The following is a 16331-nucleotide window of genomic DNA, read 5'->3' as shown; positions in this document are numbered from 1 at the left end:
ACAGAGAAGAGAATCACTCGATCGAACCTGTGGACCTGGGTCCGAAGTCGAGCTTTCGATTTGCCGGATGGCTGTCTCGCCATCGCCTTCGACTTATGCGGATTGTCGACAGACCTTCCTTTCGTCAAGATTATGGTTTTCAAACGAAACGAACTATTTTGTGTTTTCGCGTTGTACATTCTGAGATTCCGTACGATGTTCGAAGGATCTCTAGCGAAGCTCGAATCGACGATAAGCGATCGATAATTTATAAAAGGGATCTTTTTTCTTGCAAATAAACGTTAAGACAAAACGAGAGTGGAATAAACAAAAACAATGTTCGGGAGAAAAACGAGAAATTTCATAGACGTTGCAGTTTGATTAGTTCTATTCACGAACGATGGAGTATCACGTTTCTTGAGGAAGAAATGCCGGGCTGCGCTACTGGTCCGACTACTGGCGTATTCTACTACGAGGCACTAACGAACAACGCCCTTATTTGTAATTAACAGGACAGCCTTGGACGCATTTCGTGTTTCTTGCAATTCTCTCGTTCACCTGCCACGTTTTATTCTCGCGATCGTTCGTTTGCCTTTCCACCACATTTCCTATGAAACAATTTCCGCCAATTACTCTCTGTACGATTTTTCTACTAATTAAAGGAAATACGGAAACGAAACGGAAGATGACGCGGCAAAAAGCAAATGATCAATCAGATAGATATTATTTACATCGTGTGATCGGCAAAGCTTATTCTTGGCATTCGTTGCAAGACTAACGTAAACGCATTAACACCGCGTTGGCGGTAAGACAAAAACTATGAATACTTCAAGGTGGCTAATTTAGGGGAACCGGCGTACTGTGCGCAAGAGATTGGCAAACAGAGAATCGGTGGAATCAGTCGTCGATCGTGCAATGTCACGGCGATCGATCCTCAACTTTGATATCTAAACTCTTATCGAAACGAAACGATTTCGTTAATCTTTGTAATGCTCCATATTTTTCAACGATCGCGATTCTTTCGCACAGATCCGATCGTATTCGAGAAATCGAAACAAGGAGTGTCTTTTTTACCAGTCTACACCTTCAGCTCGAGACTTATATTTCAGATGGTAATAAAGTTTCTTTCCTCACGACCATCCTTGTGAGCATTCGTCGTTGTTAGCAGGAAATAGCTTCGCAGCTAATAATATCTGTAGCGTTTAAACGACCATTGGAAGAAAGATTGTTCGTCGTTAGCGTGTTCTTCTATTCAAAATCGATCCCTACGAGGGTTCGCGAGTGCGTTTCTCGGTGGAATATTAGCCCGATGGAAACGCGGCACTAAGTGGCTCGACAGTGACGACTGCGAGGAGTTGGCAACTTCTCGTAACTTCGCGGCGCTCGACATTCTACTTAGGCGTTCAGGCGAAAGCAGAACGGGAGGAGCGTTAAACTTGAACCTGGAGGTTCAAGCGCGCGGTTCAACGTTTATCGTTTGCTAATTTTACCGCGTGGGGTCATTTCAACGATGTTAACGAACTTCTAACGCGATTTATCGTATTTTTATGTCTTTTCATTCCCGACAACTTTTAATTCATTCTTACTCTTTGGCAATCTTCTAAATGATCTACGTTTATCAAATTGCAGAAGGTGGTAATCATTTTTTGGAAATATTTCCGATCTTCCTGGCTTTGTAATTGAAAGTGAAACACGAAACGATCGAGTTATTTTTACTCGGCGAATTATTCGATAGAAAATGTAAAGCTCCTCCTGTACGAGCAAAGGGCAGGCCATACGTGGTCATCGATAGTCACGAAACTGCCATGAAGTTCAAGTATTCATTGACTGCACACCCACTGTACACAAAATTCAGCGTTTTGCGTGCGCGTTGCCGTGTGTTGGAAATACGCGTTCCACGAGCGAGGCATAAAATGTTGTCGAACAGTTTGTTCGAACAAATTGCCCGACGAATTTCAAACGAGTTGGCGTTTACGAAAGCCACGTCTGCGCGTTAAACGGCACGAAAAACGCTTTTTATAAACGACATCGAAAAAGTATTCCGGGACGTAATAACCGAGCAAAAACGAAAATGAGATGAAAAGTAGCGACGGAAGAACGTAGAAGGAACAGCGAGTGACGTTTGCTCTGTCAAGAAAAGATGAGCACGGAGACATTAGGTTTTTACGTCAGCACGGATCCAGTCAACTTCGGATAGAAAACGCGAAATAACGTTCGAAGAGGATTCTAAGACGATGTCGAATTATTTTACGACATCCTAGAAATATCCGATCGTAGAAAATATTTGTAAACGTGCGACGAGAGGTACGCGATCGATGGAACGTTGCTTAAAATTTTAAAAAGTCGTAAGACTGAATTCTTGAAGGAAAACGCAAAGAGTTTTGTAGAAATACGCGTGAGAAATATTCGAGGCTCTGTTTATTTTGTATTGTAAAAGTATTTGAGATATTTTGTCTGACTTTTTAATTCCATTTAGTCCATAGGTCGTATTACATGTTTCTACAAGCCAATGCACTTACAATTCTACTTCCAAAAGCTCGTATCGTGGTTCTTCGAATGAAAAACTTCGAGAAGTACCCTTTTTATATCGAGAATTTTGCCAAACTCTTAGAGCAAAAGTTGCAAGATATTTTGGTTATTAATCACATTTCTTACACTCGTGCAACTATCAATCTTTCTTAGAAAAATCTACCAGTCACGAAAGACGTAAAATAGCGAAAAGATCATACATCAAATTTTGAGAATTTCTATCGAAAAAAAAAAGGCAAAAGCGGGGAAACCACGTGGAAGAGCATTATCGACATTCGAAGTACAAATTAACGAGGAAACTTTACGATAGAAATATTCAAATATCACGAGTACGATTGATAAACGTAATACTTTGAGGAGAATATAGTCACGCATGTCTCTAAATATTTCTATTAACGATCAATTAATTCCAAATCTCCAGATCCACGAATAACTTATTCATTTTTACGTGCTCATTGGTTGACATTAGTTGCTTAATATCCATTTTATATTCGTTCTGTATATTGAACCGCATGTTGTAATACAACGTCCAACTAACGTCTAACTTACTTTCTCTTCTCCTCAAATTTCTCCACGAAACGCCTTCATCAAAGGAGCACCGTTCAAAAGGAAAAGTCGGACCAGCTCGTACGTAAAATTCGATTTGTTTTCGCGAAACCAACGAGTACAGTTCGACAGTACACGGTGCAATAGCAACGAATCGATACCGCAACAGTTCGCGAAACCAACTCCGATCGATTCCGCTCTGGTTCGCTCCCCTACGCTTCGAAACGCTCGAGGAGGTAAAATTGCAACGCAAATACCTCACCTGCGTACTTTATCCGCATTCCGATAGCGCGCGTTCGACCTTCGCCGTCGTCAAGTTCACGTCGCGTTGCTTCCACGACCGCGTGCTATTTTCAGAGTCCAGTCCAACTCAATCGAGACGTACCCGCGCCACCTTTTGGAATTTTGCATCCAGCCCCGCCGTAGTTCCCATCGCGTCACGTGCAAGGCAAACGATCAACTTGTTTGTCGAACAACACCCCGTGCATCTTCCCATCTATCTGTTTCCCGATTCGTTCGACCTGTTCTCGATTGTTCGTTCCTTCAAGCCTATTTTATTCGTTGAACTTGCGGTTACATCGTTTTGTCTGATTTCCGTGCGATGAGAGTGACACGATGTATGACAGATTCGTGTTTTCAACGTGTTTATTCTTACGAACTACTATATTAGTACAGGACATTTAATTTATTAGTAGAATATTTGATCGCACGTAGCGAGATCGTTAGGAAACCGTGAAAGAGTCGGTGTTTGGAAAAAATTGCAATAGATCAAGGTAAAGAGATTATAAGGAAAAATATAAGGAATTCTCCTTTCGAAGAACGAGTAAAGTCGAGTTTCATCGTACGACAGCGTGTATGTATAATTGTACGCCATCTACACACGGTAAACACAATACGGTTCTGCTAGATAAACTTCCATCATAGCGAGGAACGTTCTCAATTTGTACCGTTGACAATGATTCCCGTCCGACGCACATAAAACGAGACACGAGTCAGGCATTGTCTGAGACGCTCGATAAAAAGTCACGGTTATTGTTGAAAGAACGTACGTGGCAAATAACATGCCCGCAATAATTCACGATCTCTGGAAATTCAGGAATGTAGCACAAGCGCTTCCTCGTTATTGCTCTCGGCTCCAAATGACGAGATAAAATCGCGAGATTCTTCGGAACGAAACAAGGATTTACCTTTGGGGAAAGTTGCGTCTGTTCGTTGTTCTAAATGGCGATCTTCCAGGAATGAATCTCGGACCAAGCTCCGTAGAATATCGGAATTTTGGAAAATTCCTAGTTTCAAGCGCGTAAGTTTGAATATTGCGAGGACGCAGCCAAGAATGCAACACGGGAACGTAAACTTGGTGGAAAGAGGAAAACCATCGCCGACTGTTTCGATACGGTCGTTTGCTCGGTTCAACAAGTAGTCATAAAACAGACGAGAGCTTAACAAGGCCGGTACTCGGAATTACGACCCTGCATTTATCGTTTGCCAGAAATTTGGAGACCAGATGATTTCCGGTTTTCTACCAGCCATCCGAACTCCGTTATTCTTCTCTTCTAGCTATCTAATTGAAAAAATGAATGTTATCTAAATGAAATCAAGACCGAGTCTTCGAACCAAAGTCCCTGAGCTTTTTATTTAGACTATAAAATTTATCTTTGTAAAAAGATTCTAAATTTTAAATGGAAATACGTCGATCCAAAATTTCATTCGCCTCTTTCTTTCGGTTACTTTCGAAACCTTCAAAATACCTTCGCGTCGATCCAGAGCTTCGACACTTCAAAGAGCGTAAAGAATTATGGCTCTCGGTTGAATTTCTAATATATTCGATCGAGCGTGTCATTTTTTTTTTTTCGCCAACGAACCGTGAAGCGTCTGTACATTGCTCGCCAACGATGACAAGAGCCAAAGCCGTTAACCTCGATATCAATCAACTTCGCGTATCAGTCTGTTACATTCACAATCGTATTTCACGTCGAGAGATATTGGGTGGCCATAATTTTGATCTATTTTACGCGATGATGCTGTGAAGTGAAAATTCGCGCAAAAGTCCACTGTAAATAAATAAATAATCCTCGATGATCTTGCCTTCGTTCGTTCATTTATCAGCGCTGATCTAACGACTACGAGATTCATTAAACAGGTACGATCGAACGGATTAAGTAGAATAAATCGTCGTCACGTACTGGTTCCCATGACCAGAACCGTGACCAGTTCTTTTATCCTCGATAGCTTATTTAACCAGTGGAGGAAAATCGAGGGCCAATGTCGCGCGATATCCAGTACCATTTTTTTCTCCCTTTCACCGTTCAGAAAACTACGCAGCACACGAGCTGCGTGCTTGAGGAGAAGACAAATAGCACCTGTTAAAAGGCGGACCAGATTTATCAATGCTTCTAAAGGTTGGCAGGATACAAATGAAAGAGATCTCTCGATAAATCGTGCAACGTTGAAAGTTAAGACATTCTGCATACGTGATTGAACCATCGTGCGCATGAAAATAAGCTTTTGATGGCACTTGTCGCAAGAGAAACGTTTTTGGTACCACGTATCTCCTATTTCAGAGACCAATTTCTGAGTTCCAAATTTCGAAATCCATCGCGTTTAAAAGACACGTGGTCACGCTGTTTTAACTATCGATTAATTATAATTATCACCTCGTTCCACTCGGGTGGGTCGATATACTTTGTTTAGATCTAATCGAAATTGTACAACATAGCACGCAAGCTTTGAAATCTCGCATCGAAGCAATCCGTTCCTCGAAATAAAGCGTCTATCGGGTTCTGTCACGAAATCATGGCCGTCAGACGAGCGTTTCGACGCTCGTCCACGGACGAGTTAGACAATCGATCGCACACCTTGATGCGCCCGTGCAAATTTCTTTTTCTCCCTACTGTGTATACGAGCCAACGTGTAATCCTCGTCGCGATAACCTTGACTTCCTTGCGCCCCGAGCTCGCACTTAGTCTCTAAAGCTAATTCGCAGTTCCTCCAGGGGTTGGCCTCGCGTTCCTACCACCGGAATTATTTACATTCCTGCATTCTTGCTATTTTCAGGAAAGAGATCGCAAGACGACGATTTTTCTATCGACTCGAATTACTCGACGCTGTTACGATTGCGACTTTTAATTAATAGGTGATCGATCTTGAGAACGCGCAGCCAAGTTTTTCCGCTTTCAAGGATAGAATCGAGACGATTCATCTTTGTTTTTCAAATGTTCTTTTAACACATTTTTTACTTTTCTGCGGCAAAATAAGGTGGTGTTGAGATTGAGAGAGGAAGATATTGGTACTGCTAATCGTGTACAAGTTTTTCGATTTTATCACGAGATTAGAAATTCTACCATTTAAAAGCGAACCGCGCTGCCGTTCGATCATTATACCACAGTATACCATCTATCATGAGGCACTTCAGACTTGCAAAATCCAATTTCCTGTGAAATTTACATGGGTGAGTCTACGCGTCGTAATACAAAGCCTTGTTGCTTACGAAAGGCGAAGAGACAGATTTTCGTTTAACTTCGATCGACTTACCATTCGTGAAACAGTGACTCGTTAACGCTTTTCCGAGCGCGTAAGCACGACGTTCCACGAAGCTCTCGAAGAAGGAAAAATAAAGAAAACGCGTAACATTTACGCCGAGTACACGCATGATAGATTTTCTAAATTGACTTTACTGCGATTTTGACTTTTGCAATTTGGAAAAAGCAAACCTCGACACGCACCGCGATCGCAGAATGTCGAATTTCTCGGTTCGATTCCTCGCCACGCATTGCAACATGATTTACGATAATCTGGTTTACAGCAAGCAAACGCGATTCAGCAAATTCTTTGATCCCCGTGTACATAGTTGCATGCACAATTAACCACGATCGATTACCGATATTTTAGTTTCTACTTTATACCCTTGCCTTGATATCGAATTATCGAAACAAAGGAAAAAGTGAGTCATTGAAGCGATTGCCGTTGTAAATAATTGTTCAGAAACACGCGAATCGCTGGTTGAACGAGCAACTCCGAACAATTCCATCGAGGCGTGGAGAACTTTACTTATCCTCGTTCGAGTTTGACGTTTGTTCGAGCTGTAACGCGGATTTGTTTAACTTGCGTCAAAACTCATTTCCACGATTCGCTTTACTTCGAACGTGTTTTCGCCAGAATTAACGCCTACGAAGTGGCATCTTAAATAAATTGTATAAAATATTACGAAACGAGAATTTAGAACTGTTTGTTCGAAAGCATTTGATCTTTCGTTCCAAGTTTACTCGATGGCAAATATTTGGACACAACGACGAGCCGCTTTTATAGTCACTCTGTTCTCGGTTAAATAGTTTTATCTGCGTTCGATAGTTGAGCGAAGCCAACCCGGAGCGGGGGGACGAATAGTTGGCTTACTTGGCAAACGCGATATCTAATGGACCCTGTTTCTGAACCGATAGTTTCCTTAATTAGACTATTCTCGGACTATTTCTCCCATGTTCGTCGAGCCAACGACACACAGTGGCCTTTTATATCTGCCAAGTGAACTCAATGGCAATCTCACTGCAACGCTTGTTCAAGTAACTTGCCTGACGATTAGCGTTGCCCTCGATGCTGAAAGATGCTGGACATTCGAATCTTTGATTCCATGCGTGGGGTAAATCTCGCGGCTTGACGATCGTAGATTCCAAGAGTATATCGCTTCAAACTGAAAGCTCGCTATAATTTTTTCTAAACTATAAAGTTTATTACGAGAGCCTTGCCATTTGAATAAAACCGATCCTTAAATCACAAGCAATTAATAAAGTTTAAGAAGTACATACTTCGAACGGCGATGGTTTTACAATTTTAAGCAACTTTAATTTATTTCATATTCGTCAAACTTTCTATCTTTAAACGCTATTAAGAAGATCCCATTTAGATCAACTTCTCTCCGAATATGCACCTTACTTTGGACACAAGAGTTAACTGTACTTCTAAAGTCTCGTAAAGGTCCAATCCCGCTACACTTAAACCCTGCTATAAACCTAAATCTACCTAGACTAACAGCTTTTCGATCCCCCTGTACGACATTCAAAGGAAAGCAATATATATTTACATACTAAACATCTTTGTGCAGCGACAGGTAGGCAATTTCCATATCACACGGTGATACAAAGAATTAAGTAAGCTGAACAGACTTAAATTCGCAGGAACCGGGTTTTTGTTCGTGACGGTGTTAGTCACATCGTCTACGGGTGTGTCGCGAGGTGACGGAAATTGCAATTAATCCGGGAACACGTGGGTACGTGGCCTCGCTAACCACCGCGATGCATAATGAAACGGATGGTGAATGAAACATGAAGCGACGCGAATCGTTCTAAATCGCCAGCATCGCGAAATAGTAGGTTCCCTTCGGAGGGAAACTTGTCGAGTAACAACTTGAAACTGCGCTACCTCTGCCCTAAGCTTCGATATTATTCAACTTTACCAACTTTGTACTCCAGATAGCACGTGGAAAATTCATGTCCTTCTAATATTTTCTAATATCACCTGCATTCTTCTAAACTATTGTTCGTGAGGAAGAAAGATTTCCTCAACTTCTATGTATAGCGAAGCGTTGATCGGTAATATGCATCAGTCGAATAACGTTGAGTCGAATATTCTTTAAAACTGAAGAAGTACGTTTTGACCTAAAAACGACAAACGTTAATAATCAGTGATAATAGCGTTGTGATTCGTTGGATATCGGTTTGATAACTAAAAGCAAGGCGTGCAAAATCGAATGTTCTATGGAGCGAAGGGATCTGCCCGATTGAAACGAGACGGTGCGGTGGTCTCTTTGTGCGGCTGACCGCGCATCGATCAAACGTGTATCTTTGGATCTGGTTTAAGTTTATCTTGCCGATCCTGTATGCAGAGTATGTTGACTTAACAGGTACCCTGGAATAGGCAACAATGAAATCCATTATTCCATGTATATAACCAAATTCGACAAACTATAGGTAATCATTCTTGAGCATGACATATCGCTTGAAAACTATCTGCTTTAACCAACATTGAAAATTTACCAACCAGAAGGAAAGAGTGAAATATCTCGTGTCATTGATCAAAAGATTCTCGATTAACTGTCATTCAGCTACCCTGTGAGTATTGTTTTAATAACGCGTTGGTACTGGGAACACGTGAGTGGAATGTCATAAACGAAACTTTTCCTACTTTCCTACCCTATCTCTTAGGCTCTGTTGTAAATTCGGCTTCGACACTAGGGGATCGTTCATCATACGTGGCGAACTTGGATACACTAGTTTCGACACAGAATGTCATCGCTGCTCTGTGGTCAGGTCGTGTCATTTATGTCCCGAGACTAAAGTTTCGGTCAAATTGGGCGACGTGTTCATTGTCGCACGAGTCACGCTGATAGATCACGAGCACCCAGGGTTATTGTTCGTCGCTATAATTAATTTCCAGGCATAATTGACCGCATGCAAGTAGATTTAGCGCATGCAACAATTTTGTCTCTAAGCAGAAACATTTCAAGACAAAAAGAAAGAGGATCATGTTCATTGAAGGAGACTTTCTACTATAGATCTTTGAACAAATTGATTGTACTTTTATAGTTTTCTTAAGAAACTTGGTACGTAAGTCTACGATATAACAAGGTTAGTAAGAAAAGTTTGTTCGAAACGCGAGGAATTTATTGGCAATCAACTCCTCGGAGTTTGCTAACACGTTGCATCAGTTATTTTCGTATTTACGTAAATATGGATGCATCTGAGTTTATTTTAATCGAAATAAAGCCCATGCTGATAATCGTGTGACAAGTACTCTTATACCGTACGGTCGGAAAATGAAAGAAAAACTGCAGTGAAAGATACGTGCAAGTGGTTTCGCGGATTCGACGCACTTAGCTAGGAAACTTCGTAGTTTTGTTGTTCAAATGGCCATGTGTACGTACAAGGAGTTACATAAGCGCGCCTTAAAACGCAGTAAAATGATTTAATAAATATTGATGATGACAGTAATGCGCAAACTAATCGCTTAATTTATGCGTGATCGTAAATTGTTCTACCGACGCGGCTTAGCGACGAGTAAAATATCATTCTTGAACGAATAAATTTCGCGAACCTAGTCTACAGGATAATTCAAATGTTTTGAATATAAATTATTGAGTCGAGTGAAAGTTTTCTGCATTTCTGTCATAGTAAATACCGCTATGTTGCGATGAATAACATTTCACGCTCCGCAAATCAGCTTACATGGAAAGTGTATTGTTTAAACATAAAATAATTTTTAACACAACATTCACATAACTCTGTAACGAACTGCATAAGCGATAATGTTATGAGAATAGGAGAATACATAATTATTAACAGCTTACTCAGTGACATACGGAAATGACATCTCATAAAGAATGCGAAAACTTTTTGCCCAATTCAATAAATTCTTCCTTCTTAACTTCGTTCCTCTTTTTCCATTCTTCCTTTTTTCTTAGATCTTATTCTTTTCCGCCTCCGCATTTTCCGTTTCTTTTGCTCATCCCTTCGATACGAAAAATCCAACGATCATTTTCGCCGCAGCGAACGCAAAAGAAACGAGGATCTATTTAAAAGTTGGAGAAGAAGCTTATTTATTAGTCAGCCTTTGTTAAACCGAACGACATTTAGATACAAAGTAACTGGAGGATCTCGCGGTAAGGCCACCAAGGCCGAAGTGCTCGTTCCGATTCGACCGTCTGAAACTTTATTCGTTCGCTATAGAAATCCAATTTCCTTTATTACGAACTCCTGGCCGGCAACTTTCAGGAATCGACAGGGAAATCTCATAGAAACCGCGGTTTCTTACTCTGTTTGCATTCCTATGGCAAATAATAAGTAAGTGGAACAGCAGTCGTATGAAGCCTACGTAAACGATGATCCTTGTGCATTTCGCGACTTTCTATCGTATTACGCATCCTGGCTGCGCGATTTTCCTTTGTTCGAACAAACGAGAGCCCGAACAAGTGCACCAGACATTGGTCATTTGAATTTCTTCACGAGAGAAATATAATATATTTAAACTACGAAGTTTCCTGATTAATTGTCCAAAACCATCCAAAGAAAATAAATGTATGCCTTCTAACACGTCGACTGCCATAATGGTTTAAATCCTCTAGAATTATTACGGAATTGAACGGTATAGGTAATATCGTTATGTTGTTAAACGGAAAGCATTGGAAACAAAAGAAATGGTTAACTCACCGGTGTCATAGAGCGGACAGGGCATGTAGGCATACCGCTGTTCCGGATGTACTACAGACTTGTTCCTCTGTCCGCTGGTCATGGTCGCGAATTTGGTCACGTATTGCAGGAACTTGTCATAGAAAAGGAGGAAGGTTGTTCGAATTATCGTTAAGACGGTATGGTAGTCCTTGGTTCACCGGATCCGGCCCGATCGGGGGGAAGTAATATAAGAAAAGGGCAGTAAGATTATTCCAAGATGGCCATAGGTAACTGCATCCTGCGATAGTCGAGCGTGCCGTGACGCATGGGTTCCCGGGCCTCTTCGCAAATTAACCAATTAAGATGGCCGTGTTGTTTCCGTGCCAATTAGGCACCGCTCCTGATGACCATGTATGCGCGCGTCTATGTGAGGACGTCGTCACTCAATTAACACCGAAATAACTGACTTCTTCTCTTTGTGGACTTGGTTTTCCTTCTGGCTGCACCGCGGCTTCACCTTCGCAAAAGATATACAGGTAAGGAATGGTACTTAACGTTTCCCGATCATTTATTTCTAGTCACGCGAATGTCGCGATTCTGTTCACTTCGAAAGCGCGGGAAAATGGCGTGTCTCATCGATCGTTACATCGATAATGTAATACGTTTCGTGGTAAAGTTAAAATGGAAACACATGATTTGTCCACATATTGTGAATAGAAAAGATATTATTACGGTCACGAAATCGATCACACGTTAAAGCTTACATGCTTCGAGAACTCCAACAGTGATTTGATATGCCTTGAGAAAGATAAGAAGTTCGGGACCTCCGTAACATACAATTTGGAAAGAGAATTCTAAAAGTACACAATTTGCTACTTTCACACCAGACACGTATACATATTAGAAAGAAATTTGACGGTTAATTCACAAGTGACTCTTCTAGTTTCAAGCTCCGAATGTGTCAATCGATGTCGTCGATTAATGCCGTAATTTAAGATTTCACTGTATATTTTCCGCCGTATATACACAACATTCGTCGCCATAACGTATCTAAATCCTTACACGAGTGATACTTGTGTTTCTTCATTTCGTTCGGTACCGCCAAGATCAGTGACAGCCTCCGACCACTGAGTTTGTTAATAGATTACAAACCTATTAGCGGGTCTAAAGTTTCCCCACACCACGCCCCCTTTCCTGTTTTCGTGAATTCTAAACTTCTTTCAATATACTAAAAGGGGGCGCCACCAGTTTAATATTGACATAAATAGCTAAAGATCGTTGATCAAGTGCATCACACGTTTCGCGGGAAATAAGGTGCGTGCCTTACGTGTTAAACATTTACGTTTTCGTGTTAGATTCGTCGCGAAAGATACGAAACTAAGCGAATTACCACCAAGATTTATGTCATTATTTATAGCGGTATCTTTTTAATATGTAAATAACCGGGAATAATCGCCGGGTATATTCGCGGAGTGATAAAAGATGCACGGTCATCGAGAAAATCGTCGCATCAACGCTGTTATCGAAAACGGAAGTATTGGAGCATCGCGATAAATTACCGGTGTTGTTTTTTATGCTGCCACGGTATATGTGATCGGTACTTGAATCGAGTGCCTCTTCGTAGCAATACGCTCAAGCCGACTCGGTGACTTTATCGACATTTATACGTGAAAATCACAGGAGAAATTGATGTAGTCGCATGATCGTGATAACTTTGCCGAGCGTTCTTCGTTCGACATTTCGTTATACCGCCATAACGAACCCAGCTGCGATATCGCCAACCAACAATGGAATTAAAGATATTAATAAAATCAAGAAGTGTATTAATTATGCTGTTACTAGTACAAATACCTGATTCTCTAAAGATTTGGAAGAATTAACCCATTATCCGAGGGCTCTTGGGACACGCTTGGATGAACATTAATGCTGCATTTTACTTTCTACGAACTCGCAAACTGCACAATGGTCTCGTCGGTTAACACACCAGGTATGAATGATGAGTTTAAAGTGACAAACGATGCTGCGTTCTTTGTTTAGATCCTCTCTCTTCACCATTTATTTGTTTGAATAAAGTTTGAAGTAAAAAATTCGCGGATGCGATGCGAACATTAAAGAACGGATATGAATTTCGCAGGAAATTCTGGCTTCTGACGCGTGGTTAATTATTTTCTAATTTAGAAGCGTTTATCGCGACATAAATAAAGCTGTAACGCGCACGCGTTAGTCGACTACGACAATATGACTGAACATGTAATTTACGAGATTGGTCACTGACTTCAACTGTAACAAATCGTTATCGTAGAAACACGTATTATACGGTATTATGGGGTTTCTTACGTGACCATTCGAATTACGAAATATGCAAGACGAATGAAGCAATTTCTTGAAATGTAGCAAACGTGTCATTAGATATGAAACATCTCGTATAATTTGTAGAAGAGATATAACGAGATCGTGAAGTAAAACACTAATTGGCGACATACTCGAAGTCGTATGCATTTTAATGGCTTCCGGGCCATTTATTAATTTATATATACAACTTCTTTACAAAATTACAGATTATGTACTTGCAAAATCCGTTTCTAGTTTATACAGTATATCGGTATTTGGCATACTGTCCGCCATACTTATATCTAAAATTACTGTTTTGACTCTTAAAGCGTAAACTTCAACACCTGACTGATCTTACAAGCCTAATATACTTCGTTCACTCACAGTACATTCACCATGGCATACATATACTACAACGTAAAATCGATAAATGTTAATTTTTCACGCGATATTAAATGAAGTCGTCCGCAAGGAAAAAAATAACAAAGAGTTGGAGGAGAAACGCTAAACCACGAAGCTTTGTACGGCTTAAAAACCATTCACCAATCGCGAGCGGGAATTTTAATTTGGTTAATGCTGGCGGAAAGGAAAGAGGTTAGGAACACTGGGCCGGTTATTGTCGAATGGCCGTTGAAAGGCTTATAATTGGATTCTTTTGTGAGAAGGAAATCAAGCCTAACGCGATTTAGTTTCATTCAGATCCGATGTCGGTCGATTAACCTCCATTGAATCGCGCACCTTCTAGATGGCGATAGCCATTAACTTCGATATTTATCGTTGCTGTACAAACAAGTATGGAACGTCCGGTTCGATTTTGCTTCAGTTGCTGGAAAACTGAACACGAGGAAACGTTTCTCGCTCTGCTAGCCGTGAAACGCGATAAACATTCGATTCTTTGACTTGTTCCATTCTCGTATTTCACCGAAAATGAAATTTGTGCGTCGCGGATACGACGCGTTACATGACAAAAAGATCCTTCGAAATTTTTTCGCGTAAATTATTTGACCTTTCGATCTATAATATTTAATCTTAGCTTACGCATTATTTATGTGATAAATATAAAAAAAGAGCGTTCGAATAGGTCAATGTCGTATACATAGTGATAACTCGTGCGATCCACGAAAGTATTAGAAAATTTTGACCGTTGACTGATGACAGAAAAGTTTGTTTTTTGTTTTGGTAAAGAGAATCCTTTAACACCAAGAAACATCGTTTAAAATCTATATCGTTCGAAACAAACACGTTCAGGATTCAAAATGGCTGTAGAATCAGGTAGCCAGGTGCTTGTTACGATTTAGGATTCGCGGCACGTGGACCGGGATTGCTGATTTTCAATCGGAGTGCACGCAAGCGAATTTCGATCGCGTCTGATCAGAATACGAAGAATGTTAAGCGAACCGATGACGCGTGTTTGCAACGTGTCAAAGAGTTACGGAAGGTCTGCTTCCGGTCCTCTTAAAAGCCCTCATTTTTAGACCGAATCGTGTGATACATGGCGCGTCTCTAAAAAGGAATAAAAGAAATGGGGAAAGGAATTTCATTGCAAGAAAGAAAATTCGCGAGAAATGTTTTCTCTCGACGCGATACAGCTTTTTTTTCCTCTTTTTTTTCTTTTTTCGTGTTTTGGGCGTTGCGGTGGAAAGGTTGAAGAGAGCGGAGCTTAATAAGCTGAGAAGCTTCTCCTCTCGACTTGTTGAGAATAGCGTAAACTAGGTCTGCTTATTTGGCTGCTTTGAGGCAATAGCGTGTTCAAGTTGAAGAATTAGTTGGTATCTCAAGAAGAGAAGAGAAAGAAAATATTTTGCCCATTGCTCCATCCACTGGTTAAGAGTACTACAAACGGCAACAAACAAATATTTTATCTGCATTTCAATTTTTCGAACGTGCTGCTTCAAACACGAATATCCAACATTTCGTCCCAATCGTATATTTTACGCGAAACTGGAAAACCATTGTTTGAAAAAAAAAGAAAAGAGAGGCAAATTAAGGGAATCGCTATCGTAGCGATCTACAAACTCTTCAGGAATACCAATATTTTCACACAAGCTACAAATATCGTTCCGTTGTTCAAACACGAAACATGTGACCGTATTAGATAAACGACCAATAACAGTACACTTTCGAACCCTTTCCACCCTTCCCAGTGAGAGCACCCCTTCTACCTTTCACGTCAACACCACGTGGATTCCGGTTGCTGGCTTCTACACTGGTTCTCGCCACTCGCTGTCCAACCGGCCGATAGAATCTCCTCTTATGCCCGACTCTTCTTAAATCCTGCCGTGATCTATGTAGGTGGTCTTTGCAAGGATGCCGGCTGTCGAGTCGCGCGCGTTCCTACCAGCCGAATGGACAATTTGATCGTCACGCAGCCGTCGTGCGAACGAGCCACGAGGCGAACTGCACGGTTCACGGGCCGACACTCGACTGGACCGCGGTGGTTTGAGTCGGGGGGTGAAATGGAGAAAGGCAGAAACAGCGAGACAGAAAGAGAGGAGGATCGCAAGGGATGAAGGAGAGCGTAATGCCGGGCGCGTGGAAATAGAAGACACGTTAAACGCGGAAGAGGAGGATCAGAGTGGAGAAGGGAAAGGACGGAATGAAAGTTAACCGGGTGGAAGAGAGAGAGAGAGGAAGGAATGATAGAGGGAAAGAAGGAGGAGGATGAACGACGAGACGAAGGAGTAGGAAGGGGATACGAAGAAAGAAAACTAGATAGAGAAAGGGCTGAAGAAGGACAGAGAGGATAGAGAGGGAGGATGCTGCGGATGCGGAGCAGAAACTCAGTCCGTC

At 41.3% G+C, this 16331-nt stretch overlaps 1 protein-coding gene across 3 annotated transcripts in view; it reads right to left on the bottom strand.

The window, feature by feature from the left end:
* The window catches only part of LOC138186002 (uncharacterized), a 29988-nt gene extending 14011 nt beyond the window's left edge, over nucleotides 1-15977 (bottom strand). Inside the window, exons 1-2 of one of the 3 annotated variants that reach the window (XM_069125416.1) lie at nucleotides 15704-15977; nucleotides 11250-11727 (exon numbers count right to left, since the gene is read on the bottom strand). In XM_069125416.1, the coding sequence (XP_068981517.1) occupies nucleotides 11250-11331 (82 nt within the window). In that variant the 5' untranslated portion in view covers nucleotides 11332-11727; nucleotides 15704-15977. Of the gene's footprint in view, nucleotides 1-11249; nucleotides 11728-11974; nucleotides 12127-12272; nucleotides 12330-15703 lie in introns of those variants that run through there. The other 2 variants (XM_069125417.1, XM_069125418.1) reach the window with 2 other exon arrangements.
* Nucleotides 15978-16331: the final 354 nt, after the last annotated feature.

This window comes from Bombus flavifrons, chromosome 13, assembly GCF_040668555.2.
Source record: "Bombus flavifrons isolate JBK064 chromosome 13, iyBomFlav1_principal, whole genome shotgun sequence".
In the NCBI taxonomy this organism is placed as follows: Eukaryota; Metazoa; Arthropoda; class Insecta; order Hymenoptera; family Apidae; genus Bombus; species Bombus flavifrons.
Note: the sequence above shows the minus strand (reverse complement) of the source record. Positions and strands in the feature narration are given on the sequence as shown.